This window comes from Anomaloglossus baeobatrachus, chromosome 8 (assembly GCF_048569485.1).
Source record: "Anomaloglossus baeobatrachus isolate aAnoBae1 chromosome 8, aAnoBae1.hap1, whole genome shotgun sequence".
Classification (NCBI taxonomy): Eukaryota; Metazoa; Chordata; class Amphibia; order Anura; family Aromobatidae; genus Anomaloglossus; species Anomaloglossus baeobatrachus.
The window spans coordinates 73,983,894-74,001,594 of record NC_134360.1 but is presented as its reverse complement, the minus strand read 5'-3'; the positions used below and the strand labels follow the sequence as shown (position 1 = coordinate 74,001,594).

The 17,701-nt window shown below is 50.7% G+C and overlaps 1 protein-coding gene across 1 annotated transcript in view; it reads left to right on the top strand.

Moving 5' to 3' along the window:
* LOC142250024 (uncharacterized) overlaps positions 1–17,701 on the top strand; it is a 44,739-nt gene that overhangs the window by 25,189 nt on the left and 1,849 nt on the right. The window contains exons 3-4 of the mRNA XM_075322088.1: positions 12,097–12,199; positions 13,427–13,506. Of these exons, the coding sequence (XP_075178203.1) occupies positions 12,097–12,199; positions 13,427–13,506 (183 nt within the window). The remainder of the gene's footprint in view (positions 1–12,096; positions 12,200–13,426; positions 13,507–17,701) is intronic.

The window sequence follows — 17,701 nt, the reverse complement described above, 5'->3', positions numbered from 1 at the left end:
GGGGATCTGCCAATATCCCGGCTCAGATCCATGATGGTCAGGTACTGAGCCCCGGCCAACTGATCGAGCAGGTCATCGATGCGTGGCATTGGGTACGCATCGGCGACCGTGACCGCATTGAGCCCCCTGTAGTCCACGCAGAACCGAGTGGTTCGGTCCTTCTTAGGGACGAGGACTACAGGCGAGGCCCAAGCGCTGTTGGATGCCTGGATCACCCCCAGCTTCAGCATCTCGTCAATCTCCTGGCGCATGTGTTGCTGCTCCTCCAGGGAGACCCGATATGCTGAACGCCGGATCGGGGGATGATCCCCAGTGTCCACGTGATGGACAGCCAAGTCAGTCCTTCCGGGCTGGTTGGTAAACAACCCCCGGAAGGGGAGGAGGGTGGCCCACAGCTGGGACCGTTGGTCTTCCAAGAGCTGGTGGCCAACCTCCACATCCTCAATGGATCCGCCTGCCCTAACCTGGGCTAGCATATCCAAGAGGGTTTCCGCTTCTCCCTCCTCGGGCAGGTTGCACACGGGGAGCGCACATGCCTCCAGCTCATGATGTGCCTTCATCATGTTCACATGGAAGGGCTTCCGCCTTCCACGGGCAGGGTCCAGGGTGACCAGGTACGTTACAGGGTTGAGCTGCTGGTACACGAGGTATGGGCCTTCCCAGGCTGCCTGAAGCTTGTCCTGTGGTACGGGGACCAGTACCCACACCTTTTGACCCACTTGGTAGGTCCTCTCACAAGCGTTCTGGTCGTACCAACGCTTCTGATCGGCCTGGGCTTGAGCCATATTGTCGTGTACCAGTTGCGTCAAGGCCTGCATTTTGTCCCGGAAGCGCATGACATACTCGATAACCGACACTCCAGGGGTGGCCAAATCCCCTTCCCAAGCCTCTTTCACCAGAGCCAGGGGGCCCCGCACACGTCGCCCGTACAGGAGCTCAAACGGTGAGAATCCTGTTGAGGCCTGTGGAACCTCCCGGTAAGCAAATAACAGGTGTGGGAGATACCGCTCCCAGTCACGCCCATGGGAGTCGACCAACATCTTAAGCATCTGCTTTAAGGTGCCATTGAACCGCTCGCACAGGCCATTAGTCTGTGGATGGTACGGGCTGGCCACCAGATGTCGCACCTGGACTTGCTTACAGAGGGCCTCCATCAGCTGGGACATGAATTGGGTCCCCCGGTCAGTGAGCATTTCCTGGGGAAAACCCACTCGGGAGAAAATCTCCAGCAATGCGGTGGCCACCTTGTCAGCCCGAATGGACGACAAGGCCACTGCTTCTGGGTACCGGGTGGCATAGTCCACTACCGTCAGTATGAAGCGTTTCCCGGAGCTGCTGGGGATGGCCAGCGGGCCGACCAGATCCACAGCCACCCTCCTGAAAGGCTCATCGATGATTGGCAGAGATACTAGTGGGGCTTTGGGGTGTGGCCCCGCCTTCCCCACTCTCTGACAGGTTTCACACGAACGGCAGTAGGCAGCCACATCGGCCCCCATTTTTGGCCAGTAGAAATGCTGGTTTAACCTGGCCTTGGTCTTAGCGATCCCTAGGTGTCCGGCCATCGGAATCTCATGTGCGATCCGCAACAACTCCGTCCGGAACGGATAGGGTACCACCAACTGTCGGTCCCTGGGCCACGCCTCCGGTGAACCCTGCTGGACCGTGGCCCGGTACAGCCGTCCTTGGTCCCAGACCACTCGCTCCGGGTCCGAGTCCGAGGGAGGCTGTGCCGCCTGCTCCTTAAGAGCTTTCAGGCTGTCGTCAGCTTCTAACGCTGCCTGAAACCCCTGACTAGATGTGGCCAGAATCGACGAGACTGTCACATCTTCAGTCAGTACCCCGGGACCTGTGTCCTGGCCTCCACCTGACTCGGCTGCCACTTGGTCAGAAGGGGAAGAGCTATCGGACCTCCGGGAGGCCCCTTGGCTTCCAGCACTCCCACTGCGGGTGACAGCGGCCACAGCCGCTGCGACCGTGGGTCGTGCCTGCTCCTCCTCCGTTCCTGACCAAGTCGCCGGTTCAGGCAGACCTACCTGGCTTCCTGACACCCCGGTTGTGGGGGAACCATGCACCGAGATCTTACCTGGGAGCACTTCCGCTCCTGGACCGGCCCCAATCTCACCTGCCTGTTCCCCTCCTGCAGCAACAGAACCCCGCTGTGAAATCTCTGGGGACCCCACATTTGCTGTGGTAGCCCCCACCCCACACACTGGTCCTCCCCCTGCAGCACCCTGCTCTCTGCTTATCCCTGCAGAGGGCAACAGATCCCAGCTCACAGGCTGGTTACTTGTAGAGGCATTGTCACACCTTTCTCTGACCCCCTCCCCTCCTGTCACAGCTGCAGCTGCGTGTGTGTCTATGGTGTCTGTGCAAGCCGAAATATCAGAGTTCACTCCCTCCTCCCTTACATCATTCATAGATAACACATTAACATTGTCAGGAGTCATGTCAGTACGGGCTGAAGGTTCAGCCCTTGGGGGGGGCCCAAACTGGGAGGTTATCTGCCCCAAATCTGTCCCAAGTAGCACGTTTGCAGGGATCCGATCAGTTACCCCCACCTCCCTCACCCCCCGCCCTGCGCCCCAGTCCACATAAATGTCAGCAACAGGCAGCGCCGGGTCAGTGCCTCCAATCCCGGAGACAGCGAGGGTTTTTCCAGGGATCAAGTCTTGGGGGGACACCATCTCAGGCCGCACCAGAGTCACCTCCGAGGCGCTGTCTCGCAGTCCTATGGTCACAGACCGGCCGACGGTGACAGGTTGGAAGCTGTCCAGGGACCTACCACCACCCCCACCCACACAATACACCTTGGGCGGCCCTTGGGACGGGGACGGAGCCGGGGCCTTGGGACGCTGAGGGCACATGGCCTTGAAGTGTCCAGGTAGGTTGCACTGGTGGCACCGTCTTGGTTCCGCCACGGGCCTGGAGAGGGGAGTTGAGGGGGACACCCCCTGCAGTCTAGGGGCAGGTGGGGCAGTCGCAGAATTCATCTTACCCCCTCTCCAGGTGCTGCTGGTGGCCGCTCTCCTGGCCTCAGGGGCCCGGTTGTTGGTGTAGTCATCGGCAAGGGCAGCTGTAGCCGTGGACCCCTTTGGCTTCTGGTCTCGGATGAACTGGCGGAGATCCTCAGGGCAGTTCCACAAGAGTTGCTCCGTGATGAACAAGTCCAGGATCTCCGGTCCGGTGGAAAGCTGCAGGCCTTGGGTCCAGTGGTCGCCAGCTCGGGCAAGTGCCCGCCGGTGGTCAGCCCAGGAGTCCTTTGGTCCCTTCTGTAGGCTCCGGAACTTCTTGCGGTAGGACTCTGGAGTGAGGTTGTACTGTTGGATCAGGGCCCGCTTGATGGTGTCGTAGCCCTGATCTGCCTCAGCAGGCCAGTCCCCAAGGATATCCAGGGCCTTACCCCTTAAACGGGGGGTCAGGTATTTGGCCCACTGGTCCTTGTCCAGATGGTGCTGCAAGCAAGTCCGTTCAAAAGCAGTCAAGAAAGAGTCCAAGTCTCCATCCTTCTCCAGCACTGGGAAGTCCTCAACACGGACCTTTGGAAGTTTGGTGTCTCGAAGGTCACGTGTGGCTGATGAGGGCCGGAGCTGAGCTAGCTGCAGCTGGTAGTCACGGTCTGCCTGTCGCTCTCGCTCTCGCTCTTCACGCGCTGCCTGCCGCTCTCGCTCCGCAGCCTCACGCTCTGCGTGCCGCTCCGCAGCCTCAGCGTCACGCGCTGCCTGCCGCTCTGCCCTGCGCTCTGCCAGGAGTTCCTTGTAGCCCTTCTGGTCTCCAGCCTGGAGAAGGGCCATAGCCATTTGAAGAAGGCTATCCGAGCCTCCCAGGCTCGGTGGAATGGCACGTGGTGATCTGCGGCACGCTGCAGAGCTAGGCGATTCACTGTCCCTTTCAGAGCGGAGGGCTGGCATCTGGCTCGTTGAGGACCCTTGGGTGAGCTGCTCCTCATCTTGTCCAGCAGTGCCAGGTTGTGCAATGTCCTCGGCAGAACGGTTTTCTGGCGTCGAGCTCCTGGAGGACTCGTGGGCAACCTCCTCATTGCTGTCCACAGCACCGTCCTCCCTCTCTTCGGCTCCTGCCTTAGCATTGGCCAGCTGCATAGCTCTGCTCCTGGTGCCATCAGCCATTCTTGCAGACTTTTAGTCACTGACACAGAACTGACACCTGATGCCTCCACACACCTTACAGTATCTGCACTCTGACACTCTAGTGTTGAGCTAGTCTGAAGACCCCAGCAGCCACAGCTGCTGCAGGCAGTCTTTAGTGTCTGGGAGTATGGGTCTCACACTCACACACACTATTATCTCGATCCCACCGCTATGCCACCAATATGTCACAAACCACCGGGGGGGTCACTCAGAAATCCCCCGCGCTGGCTACCAGTACGTCACAATCGGGGGGTAACAAGTGGGGGTCACCCCTCCTTTATACCTCCCGACCGACAGACAGAGCACGTGACGCGCTCTCTAGCGCCCCTCTTATAGTCAGGCCAATTATGGAATTGCCCGACCATAAGCAAGGAGGCCGCTATACTACTTATGCCGATTATTGAAGGGTCCCCGGTGAGAGTAAGGTATATATTCCCCCGACCTCCGCGGGCGGAATATATAAAATCTCCCCGAATCTCACTGGCCTCCCCACAATAATCCTTGGCACAATTCGCTGCCACCAACCGATTTACGGTAACTATTAGCCGAACACACAGACGTGGGATTCAAGATCGAGATAACAGAACAGCCCAAGATTAATTATATAATTTAATCAGCCTAAAGCACACTAGAAACTACAATATATACAATAGGGAATCTACAGAATATACATATGTCAGAGTACAGTTACAATCAAAGCATGGGTTACAAACAGGCATACACAGTTCCAGCAGTTACCTTGTTGCGTCTGGCCACAGGGGGGCGCTGTAGACCAGGTTTCTAGGATCCTTCCCACAGATGTTTCCTACACGTGCCCCCAGCGAAAAGAACACTGGAAAATGGCCGAAGTAGGGTTATCAACCTGGGCCAATCCAGGTCCCCTCCTACTTTCGTGACCTCACAGGGAGCACTGCTCCACCCCTGGCTTGAGTTATGGACAATATCCCAACATGGAATATGGGCCATAACTTTGCCTGGGAGCGTCGTAGGCGGACGCCAATGCTCTCATTGTGACAGTTATGAATTTAGCTACAGAACGAGGGGACTCATGACCTGTCTGCCAGATCCCCATTGGCTGATATCACGCCTGGGGCATTTCCCAATGTCCTGCTCCCATAAAAAGGGTGTGCCGGCATCGTCCGCATGCGGAGACACCATTTTTATGGTTGCCATATTTATCGGAAATATGGCTTGCGAGATATGAACCATTTTTTACTGGAGTCGTTCTGTCTGCTAGTTCCATAGCCTTGCTAATGAGATACAACTCTTGTTACAGGGTGACGGCAGGGAGTCATCCTGTGTCCATTGTTCCCACACCACCTCATCTCCATATCACAGGACATGGCCATGGAGGTGTAAGTGGAACACTGAGAACAAGAAAGGAGGGGGCACTGCCAGGGAGTGATGAGGGATTATGACTGGAGTCATAATTCATCTTCATATCCCGGGATTTGCCTCACAACACCCTCCCCATGTCCCACTTATCCTGCACACACCTCCTCCCCATGTCCCACTCATCCTGCACACACCTCCTCCCCATGTCCCACTCACCCTGCACACACCCCCTCCCCATGTCCCACTCATCCTGCACACACCTCCTCCCCATGTCCCACTCATCCTGCACACACCTCCTCCCCATGTCCCACTCACCCTGCACACACCCCCTCCCCATGTCCCACTCATCCTGCACACACCCCCTCCCCATGTCCCACTCATCCTGCACACACCTCCTCCCCATGTCCCACTCATCCTGCACACACCTCCTCCCCATGTCCCACTCATCCTGCACACACCTCCTCCCCATGTCCCACTCACCCTGCACACCCCCCCTCCCCATGTCCCACTTATCCTGCACACACCCCCTCCCCATGTCCCACTCATCCATCACACACCCCCTCCCCATGTCCCACTCATCCTGCACACCCCCCCTCCCCATGTCCCACTCATCCTGCACACACCTCCTCCCCATGTCCCACTCATCCTGCACACACACCCTCCCCATGTCCCACTCATCCTGCACACACCTCCTCCCCATGTCCCACTCATCCTGCACACACCTCCTCCCCATGTTCCACTCACCCTGCACACACCCCCTCCCCATGTCCCACTCATCCTGCACACACCTCCTCCCCATGTCCCACTCATCCTGCACACACCTCCTCCCCATGTCCCACTCACCCTGCACACACCCCCTCCCCATGTCCCACTCATCCTGCACACACCCCCTCCCCATGTCCCACTCATCCTGCACACACCTCCTCCCCATGTCCCACTCATCCTGCACACACACCCCCCCATGTCCCACTCATCCTGCACACCCCCCCTCCCCATGTCCCACTCATCCTGCACACACCTCCTCCCCATGTCCCACTCATCCTGCACACACCTCCTCCCCATGTCCCACTCATCCTGCACACACCTCCTCCCCATGTCCCACTCACCCTGCACACCCCCCCTCCCCATGTCCCACTTATCCTGCACACACCCCCTCCCCATGTCCCACTCATCCGTCACACACCCCCTCCCCATGTCCCACTCATCCTGCACACCCCCCCTCCCCATGTCCCACTTATCCTGCACACACCCCCTCCCCATGTCCCACTCATCCTGTACACACCCCCTCCCCATGTCCCACTCATCCCCCCTCACCAGACACTTCTTCCTCAGCACATCATCCCTGAACGGCAGCTCCTGCCCGGCTCCTCCCACACGGTCACATGGGCCTGAGTCATCACAGGTCCTGCTGATGGATGCACCACTAGAATGCATCTTCTTCCTCTCGGATGGATCCTGCTCTGCCCCTGCCGCGCTGCAGCAAACCTCCGGCTGCCTCCAGGTCACGAGCGCCCCCCGCTGTCATCTGACTGCTGCCTGCAGCCTGCATACAATATTATCACCTGCGGTGGCGTCTGGCGAGCCACGGCCGCAGGTCATAATACACCCGGCGGGGGCCCTGCAGTCTGCCGGAGACAGCATAAATTACAGACAAGGGCGGGGCCTCCTGGGGGTTTCCCCGGTACCCCGCCACGCCAGACCGAGCCTGTATGGAGGGCTATGTGGGGCCCATTATTGTGTATGGAGGACTATGTGGGGCCCATTATTGTGTATGGAGGACTATGTGGGGCCCATTATTGTGTATGGAGGACTATGTGGGGCCCATTATTGTGTATGGAGGGCTATGTGGGGCCCATTATTGTGTATGGAGGGCTATGTGGGGCCCATTATTGTGTATGGAGGACTATGTGGGGCCCATTATTGTGTATGGAGGGCAATGTGGCGCCCATTATTCTGTATGGAGGGCTATGTGGGGCTCATTATTCTGTATGGAGGGCTATATGGGCCCATTATTGTGTATGGAGGGCTATGTGGGGCCCATTATTGTGTATGGAGGACTATGTGGGGCCCGTTATTCTGTATGGAGGACTATGTGGGACCCATTATTGTGTATGGAGGGCTATGTGGGGCCCATTATTGTGTATGGAGGGCTATGTGGGACCCGTTATTCTGTATGGAGGACTATGTGGGACCCATTATTGTGTATGGAGGGCTATGTGGGGCCCATTATTCTGTATGGAGGGTTATGAGGGGCCCATTATTCTGTATAGGGGACTATGTGGGACCCATTATTGTGTATGGAGGGCTATGTGGGGCCCATTATTGTGTATGGAGGGCTATGTGGGACCCGTTATTCTGTATGGAGGACTATGTGGGACCCATTATTGTGTATGGAGGGCTATGTGGGGCCCATTATTCTGTATGGAGGGTTATGAGGGGCCCATTATTCTGTATAGGGGACTATGTGGGACCCATTATTGTGTATGGAGGGCTATGTGGGGCCCATTATTCTGTATGGAGGGCTATGTGGCGCCCATTATTCTGTATAGGGGACTATGTGGCGCCCATTATTCTGTATAGGGGACTATGTGGGACCCATTATTGTGTATGGAGGGATATGTGGGGTACTTTTTTGGGTCCAGAGAACATTTTTATGATTTTTTTTATTTCATTTTTGTTGTGCATGAGATTTTTTAAAACCACCATTTAATGGCAAAACCAATTGAATTGTTTTTTTTCCCAGCGTTTTTCTTGCTGTATAGTTACTACTTTGTTATGTAGGAGGCAACATGAACAAAACTAGAATTATGGCCTTAATTGTTATTATTTTGATGCCGTTATCGTGCCGGATGAATCAGGTGATAGTTGTGTAGGTTTTGCTGCTCTCAATCATGTTTCGTTTTTTGATTGTTTTTTTTTCCTTTCTATTAAAGTTTTAATGGAAAAAAAGGGTTTTTTGTTTTTACTTTTTATTTATCCAAAAATCTTGTAGAAACAATTAATGGAATATGGGGTTGAGGTAAAAGGGGTGAAGTAGTAGAGCAGCTGAAAAGGACCCCCTGACAGTCCCTAAAACATAAGGGGCCATTTTTCTTTTCTGTCTCTCCTGTCAGTGGCGGATTCTCATCCTCCCGCCTGCGTCATACAACCGGCACCAGGCGGGGAGCGAGGACGGATCCCTGCAGCAGCGCTGCTATAGTCATTTGTATCAGTGACCCCTGAATATATACAGTGGCTTGCGAAAGTATTCGTCCCCCTTGAACTTTTCAACCTTTTCCCACATTTTAGGCTTCAAGCATAAAGATAAAACATTTTAATTTTAATTTTTTGTTGAAGAATCAACAACATGTTAAACTTTTGTAAAAAGTAAATAACTGAAAATTGGGGCGTGCAATATTATTCAGCCCCTTTACTTTCAGTGCAGCAAACTCACTCCAGACGTTCATTGAGGATCTCTGAATGATCCAATGTTGTCCTAAATGACTGATGATGATAAATATAAGCCCCTGTGTGTAATCAAGTCTCCGTATAAATGCACCTGCTCTGTGATAGTCTCAGTGTTCTGTTTAAAGCACAGATAGCATCATGAAGACCAAGGAACACAACAGGCAGGTCCGTGATACTGTTGTGGAGAAGTTTAAAGCTGGATTTGGTTGCAAAAACATTTCCAAAACTTTAAACATCCCAAGGAGCGCTGTGCAACAGATCATATTGAAATGGACGGAGTATCATACCACTGCAAATCTACCAAGACCCGGCCATTTATCCAAACTCTCATCTCAAACAAGGAAAAGACTGATCAGAGATGCAGCCAATAGGCCCATGATCACTCTGGAGGAACTGCAGAGATCTACAGCTGAGGTGGGAGAGTCTGTCCATAGGACAACAATCAGTCGTACACTGCACAAATCTGGCCTTTATGGAAGAGTGTCAAGAAGAAAGCCATTTATCAAAGATATCCATAAAAAGTGTCATTTAAACTTTGCCACAAGCCACCTGGGAGACAACAAACATGAGGAAGAAGGTGCTCTGGTCAGATGAAACCAAAATCAAACTATTTGGGCACAATGCTAAATGATATGTTTGACGTAAAAGCAACACAGCTCATCACCCTGAACACACCATCCCCACTGTCAAACATGCAAAGCAAGAAGGCCTGCGGAGACACCATCACATGTTTCTCAACGCTGGCAGGAAACTAGCCAGGTCTTTCACCGGGAAGGAACAACCACGGGAAGGGCAGTCTCCAGTCAAGGAGACCACCTATGCCAAACATGGTATCCATCCACAGACAGCCGTTTCGGGGTATTTGCCCCTCATCAGTGTGGAGTAGGAATCTGGCTAGTGGGACATTGCCTAGGAAAAGACTATGTGAGCAAGGATGGTTGACCTTAGGGAGATCAACATCCACCACTGCGGAGACACCATCACGTGTTTCTCAACGCAGTGATTCTAGAGCAATCCCCACTGTCAAACATGATGGTGGCAGCATCATGGTTTGGGCCTGCTTTTCTTCAGCAGGGACAGGGAAGATGGTTAAAATTGATGGGAAGATGGATGGAGCCAAATACAGGACCATTCTTGAAGAAAACCTGTTGGAGTCTGCAAAAAATCTGAGACTGGGACGGAGATTTGTCTTCCAATAAGACAATGATCCAAAACATAAAGCAAAATCTACAATGGAATGGTTCACAAATAAACGTATCCAGGTGTTAGAATGGCCAAGTCACAGTCCAGACCTGAATCCAATCGAGAATCTGTGGAAAGAGCTGAAAACTGCTGTTCACAAACACTCTCCATCCAACCTCACTCAGCTCCAGCTGTTTACAAAGGAAGAATGGGCGAGAATTTCAGTCTCTCGATGTGCAAAACTGATAGACACATACCCCAAGCGACTGCAGCTGTAATCACAGCAAAAGGTGGCGCTACAAAGTGTTAACTTAAAGGGGATGAATAATATTGCACACCCCAATTTTAAGTTATTTATTTTTTTAAAAAAAGTTTAAAATAAGCAATAAACCTGCACTAGTTTAGACAAATATGGTCCTGTATTTGGGTTTTTCTATTTTTTCAGTGATTTAATTTTAAAATCACAAATTAATGTTCACAGTTTATTTTGGACCTATGAAATCTCCAGTTCTGCAGGTCATTTATTACAGGTTCTTATCTACATACAAAACTTGAGCGCAGTATAGAAAAATGTAAAGATTGTAGACTTTCAGGAATATTTGGGTAGACCATATTCACACTTCTAAAGCGTCAGTAACAAAATGTGCAATTACTATTGCACACATTTAGCCTCTTAGCTAAAACCTGAAAACAAATTCCCTTTAACACTAATTAATCTAAGAGCAGCATGATGTAGGGGCAGAGACCCTGATTCCAGTGCTATCACTTACAGGGCAGTGTTTTATCAGCAGGGGAGTCATTACAAGACTACCTGCCTGGTGCGTCCCCTTGTCAACTGCTGTGTAACCCCGCCCCCCCAACACTGATTGGCAGCTTTCTGTGTACACTGTACATTGACAGAAAGCTGCTAATCCGTGGTGTGGGCGGGGTTATTCAGGGCTCTGCATTCTGACCATTGGTTGGTCTGCGGTAGAAAAAAACCCCATTGTTTTAAATTGATAGCATGCAGATCAGCAAGTGACATATTACTGGAATATTGCACTTCTGTCAGATTACATAGAAAAACCCTCCTGACAGATTGTGATATTATAATATAGAAGTATTTATTAATATAAATATCATAAAAATTAATACAAATATATAAATGCATATTATATAAATATTAATATTAGTCATATATATTCTGATGTCTTCTATGAATATAGTTCAGAGTAATATTTTATTAAGAGTGTATTGCTGATCATGTGTATACCGTATATGATAATGCGAGTTAAGAGGCTTCATACTGACAATGGATGTCCAGGAACGGGACATTCTCCAATGCAATCATTACTGAACTTGATTCCCAGCGCATATATCGGCGAGTCCTCTCTGCTGTGCCTCTGAGGTCTTCTCCATGTGACTGCACATTACATATGTTATCATTGTTTATAGATGAGCAGTGATACATATGAGGCTACAAATGATTAAAGGGAATCTGTCAGGTGATTTTGTAGTACAATACTAATGTTATCTTTAAATAGGGATTAAGGCGACCTTTCAGGATCAGTAACTTTTATAGCTCTCCCTCATCCTGTTATCTTGTTGTATGCTCCATAAAATTCAGTGTGATGTAGTAACTAGTCAAGCATATGTAAATACAAACTGCATTTGTCCTCCTCCCTCCTCCTACCTGTGTCAGTGCTGGCATCAGTGATAGTAAATCTAAAGTGCCCCTGAGCTGCCCCCACCCATACTCACTCCCACTTCTCAGCAGTCATAGTGAATGCACTGGGATGTGGGAGGGGGAGCAATGAATATGTCAGGATAAGGTAGAGAAATAAAACTTACTGATCCTGAAAGGTCTCCTTAAGCCCTATTTTAAAGATAACCTTAGTATTCTACTACAAAATCACTTGACAGATTAACTTTAATGTACTAATTTTCCCTGTATTGGTCATAGTGGCTATAGTAACGGTAACATTCTTTTTTTTTTTCTTTTTTTCAGAAGTACTCTGCTCTTGGATGGACCTTATGATGAAACCTTCTTTGAAAGGCTAAAGGATCTGTCACTGGAAGATGATGGTAGCGTGGAGTATGCAGTAACTAAGGTAAGTACTAGCCTCACTAATATATCGGTTTTCCGACTTTTGGTTAAAGGGAGATATGAGCAGAAATAAGGAAAAACACATTACTTACCTGATAAAAACCACTGGTATTCTAACTCTGCTGCTTCCGATGGTCTGTTCTGCAGACATAACCCCTGATTATCCACTGATATTATGTTATCATTACCAATCGCTAGCTATGATTGGGTTCTGTGCCCAGAACTACTATTAGCAATGCCAGCCCCAGATGAAGCGATAAATACATGTGAAACATGCATTGTGTGAGAATACCTATTTCACATTAGGACATCTTGTGGTAATTTACTGCCTTATATTGCTTGATGTTTGCTATATCCAACATCTCTGTTGTACTAGGGACACTCCTATGCCATTACTGGTAGGTGACTTGTCCTAGTCAGCTTCCAGGCCATTTACTATTCCTTTGTCTTGCTTCAATGCAGGGCTCCTGTATTCTCTCCTTTTCTTCTTCTAGACTTTATCATCTTTTTGTGCTTTTTTTAAGGTATTTTTTTTGTTTTTACTTTTCCCTTTTAATCAGCTGAAATGTCAGACACTAATGGTCTATCCATAGTAGGTCAGTTTGTGTGTCCCTTTTCTTATAAGGCACCTTTTGTTTTTTTTATCTTTTATGTATAACTAATAAACTTTTATTGGCTATTACTTGTAAACTCCCTTTGTATGCGTGATCGCTGGTATATATACAGGCTCAGACATTTGGATGTAATGAGAAGAAACGTTTGTCACAATTCTGAAATCTGCAGTTATACAGATTGAGTACCGTGTGCAGTAAGCATACTGTCATGATTCCCTGTCACATGACACCTAGGTATGCGATTTTTATAGTTGTGGTCCCATATCGATTTGGGGTCTCATGCACTACTCTCATAAAACATTGAAATGAAAGGGAAGTAAAGTCAGCACAAGACCGCAACTATACAAGTCGTACACTTGAGGTCAAGGAACCACCCACTCACAGGGGAATCATGACAGTGTGCTCACTGCACATTGTATCAGTCTGCAGTTAAATAGACCGACTGCAGACTTTTCTTCTCAACTCAAAAAAATAAAACCATTTAAAAAAAAAAAAAATTAATCATTTTATTGCAAGAAGTCTTGCAGTTATCCACTTTTTTCGTAGATTCCCAAGGGTGTGCGCACCTTAAGGCCACACAGGCACACTAAGTCTTGCTCGTGTCTTCCTCATTTCAGATTCAGCAATACCGAGTAGCCATGACAGCCAAGGATTGTTCAATAATGATCGCCCTTTCCCCCACTGTTCAGGAGGAATGGTAAGTGCGCATCATTCCCATCCTCATGTAGTTAGGCATTGACGTCTCTGCCTCAGATCAGACATTGTATAGCAGAAATATACAGGGCTACTTACTGTAACGTCAGCATGTTAGTGATGAATATTACCACTAGGTGTGAACAGGACACAGCCAGGTTGCAGTGGGTAGTAAAATGGAATGGGTGGTCCGGTTTCCTTGAGTGTCTCGCCTTGTGTGCCTGTTTTAAGACCTTGGAAACTACCATAGTAAATAACACATGTGAACTAATTTAAAGGGGTTGTTCACTACTGGAAAGCCTCTGCTTAGTCACTCCAGGAGCCCATAGAAAGTAAAAGCAATCTATGCTCCCCTCCCACAGCGGCACCTTTCCAGCGATGATAGCTGCTGCTATTCTTGGTAATTCATGTGATATTGCTGTAGCTTTAGTAATTAGTCAGAGCATACAATACACTACGATGGAATATTGATTAGCTGCAGCGGTCTTGTTACACAACAATACCACATGGCATACTGGTAGTATCAGCGGCCGTCATCGCTGGAAAGGTGCTGCTGTGGGAGGTGAGTATATATTGTTTTTATTTTCTATGGGGGTCCTGCAGAGATTAAGCAAGGGTTTTCCAGAAGTGGACAACCCCTTTAACTGTACATCTTTACGATCCGCTTCAGTGGTGTTACAGCAATACCAGTAATGACTCTGGTCAATTCTTTCGAGGGTTTGGCTGGCCTTTATATATCACATCTATTGTTTTGATGATAAATTTGTAATACTTCCAGTCTAACAAATGGTTATAAGTCGGTTAAATGTTGTCATTTTCTTACGTAGTTGAGCTCCACCTGATGGTCATAGTGCCCCTCCATGTAAAGGGCTGAGTGTTGCCGCTCACACGTGCGCTCAGTTGCTCTCCCCAGTGCCTTGTGCGCTGGTTGCTCTGCAAAGTAAAAGTGATCACTGTGCACAGCACAGGCCGGGGAGAGTCCTTGGTGTTATCATCAGCATTTAGCACTTTATATTGGGAAAACCTGGTGACAGCTTCCCTTTTAAAGCCACACCTTAACTGCTCTATTACTGCAGTCCTTTGACCTGTATCTAAACTCCCCAATACCTCCCGCGTATGCCAAATAGTACCTTTTGCAGTTCTGGCATACGGCACCGTCCAGTCCATTGGGCATGTTATCTTTTTCTATTCTCAGCATCTCCTAAATCCCTGCAGCTGCCGTCCTCCTGGCCTGACTGATGTGGATAACACATGCTACGTCATTCACAGATTGTCGCAAATCTTGTACCTTTGCAGCCGTTCCATACTTTTCACTACGAAGTGTAGAGCAGAGTCCTATAATGCAGTGACAACTTTTAACCTGGAAGTGAAGGTGGCGCCAGCATAGTATGGGACTCTGCTCTGTACTGAGTGGTGCCGGGCATAGAGCTCCTGCGCTTCATGCTCTGTTCTCAGTAGGGCCGGGCATAGAGCTCCTACGCTTCATGCTCTGTTCTCAGTAGGGCCGGGCATAGAGCTCCTGCGCTTCATGCTCTGTTCTCAGTAGGGCCGGGCATAGAGATCCTGCGCTTCATGCTCTGTTCTCAGTAGAGTCGGGCATAGAGATCCTGCGCTTCATGCTCTGTTCTCAGTAGGGCCGGGCATAGAGATCCTGCGCTTCATTCTCTGTTCTCAGTAGGGCCGGGCATAGAGCTCCCGCGCTTCATGCTCTGTACTCAGTAGGGCCGGGCATAGAGCTCCTACGCTTCATGCTCTGTTCTCAGTAGAGTCGGGCATAGAGATCCTGCGCTTCATGCTCTGTTCTCAGTAGGGCCGGGCATAGAGATCCTGCGCTTCATTCTCTGTTCTCAGTAGGGCCGGGCATAGAGCTCCCGCGCTTCATGCTCTGTACTCAGTAGGGCCGGGCATAGAGCTCCCGCGTTTAATGCTCTGTACTGAGTGGTGCCGGGCATAGAGCTCCTGCGCTTCATGCTCTGTTCTCAGTGGGGCCGGGCATAGAGCTTCTGCGCTTCATGCTCTGTTCTCAGTAGGGCCGGGCATAGAGCTCCTGCGCTTCATGCTCTGTTCTCAGTGGGGCCGGGCATAGAGCTTCTGCGCTTCATGCTCTGTTCTCAGTAGGGCCGGGCATAGAGCTCCTGCGCTTCATGCTCTGTTCTCAGTGGGGCCGGGCATAGAGATCCTGCGCTTCATTCTCTGTTCTCAGTAGGGCCGGGCATAGAGCTCCCGCGTTTAATGCTCTGTACTGAGTGGTGCCGGGCATAGAGCTCCTGCGCTTCATGCTCTGTTCTCAGTGGGGCCGGGCATAGAGCTTCTGCGCTTCATGCTCTGTTCTCAGTAGGGCCGGGCATAGAGCTCCTGCGCTTCATGCTCTGTTCTCAGTGGGGCCGGGCATAGAGCTTCTGCGCTTCATGCTCTGTTCTCAGTGGGGCCGGGCATAGAGCTCCTGCGCTTCATGCTCTGTTCTCAGTGGGGCCGGGCATAGAGATCCTGCGCTTCATGCTCTGTTCTCAGTAGGGCCGGGCATAGAGATCCTGCGCTTCATGCTCTGTTCTCAGTAGGGCCGGGCATAGAGATCCTGCGCTTCATGCTCTGTTCTCAGTAGGGCCGGGCATAGAGATCCTGCGCTTCATGCTCTGTTCTCAGTAGGGCCAGGCATAGAGATCCTGCGCTTCATGCTCTGTTCTCTCAGTAGGGCCGGGCATAGAGATCCTGCGCTTCATGCTCTGTTCTCAGTAGGGCCGGGCATAGAGTTCCTGCGCTTCATGCTCTGTTCTCAGTAGGGCCGGGCATAGAGCTTCTGCGCTTCATGCTCTGTTCTCAGTAGGGCCGGGCATAGAGATCCTGCGCTTCATGCTCTGTTCTCAGTAGGGCCGGGCATAGAGATCCTGCGCTTCATGCTCTGTTCTCAGTAGGGCCGGGCATAGAGTTCCTGCGCTTCATGCTCTGTTCTCAGTAGGGCCGGGCATAGAGCTTCTGCGCTTCATGCTCTGTTCTCAGTAGGGCCGGGCATAGAGATCCTGCGCTTCATGCTCTGTTCTCAGTAGGGCCGGGCATAGAGCTCCTGCGCTTCATGCTCTGTTCTCAGTAGGGCCGGGCATAGAGTTCCTGTGCTTCATGCTCTGTTCTCAGTAGGGCCGGGCACAGAGCTCCTGCGCTTCATGCTCTGTTCTCAGTAGGGCCGGGCATAAAGCTCCTGCGCTTCATGCTCTGTTCTCAGTAGGGCCGGGCATAGAGTTCCTGTGCTTCATGCTCTGTTCTCAGTAGGGCCGGGCATAGCGATCCTGCGCTTCATACTCTGTAGGGCCGGGTATAGCGATCCTGCGCTTCATACTCTGTAGGGCCGGGCATAGCGATCCTGCGCTTCATACTCTGTAGGGCCGGGCATAGCGATCCTGCGCTTCATACTCTGTAGGGCCGGGCATAGCGATCCTGCGCTTCATACTCTGTAGGGCCGGGCATAGCGATCCTGCGCTTCATACTCTGTAGGGCCAGGCATAGCGATCCTGCGCTTCATACTCTGTAGGGCCAGGCATAGCGATCCTGCGCTTCATACTCTGTAGGGCCAGGCATAGCGATCCTGCGCTTCATACTCTGTAGGGCCAGGCATAGCAATCCTGCGCTTCATACTCTGTAGGGCCAGGCATAGCGATCCTGCGCTTCATACTCTGTAGGGCCAGGCATAGCGCGCTGGCTCTTCTTCTGTAGATGACCTGGGACGCATTGTCCCCCGCATCTATCAGGCCAGGAGGACGGCAGCTGCAGGGATTGAGTAGGCGCTGAGAAGATGCTCATTGGGCCGGACCACAGCATATACCAGAAGAATAAAAGTGATTTTATTTTATTTAGAAAAAGCAAGAGAGGTTGGGGTTTAGATACCGGTCGATAGACGGCGAACATACAGCAGTTAAGGGTGGTGGTTTTAGTTTATATTGAGAAAACTTGGAGATCGCTTCCCTTTAAACACCAGGTGGCACCATAATATCAGCTATACCTCATCAGTATTCGTGTTATCCCATTTTCTTAGATAAGAGAAGGTAAAGCGAGCGTACAGCTATTACTTATGGATGGAGTCAGTGCGGTATTAGACATTGATGTTTGCAGTGTATAGTACTGCGTTGCAGATGGTTGTATGATTTAAATTACAGGGACGTTTGGTACCCAGAATACACAAATAAAACCACTGTATCCACTATAAAAAA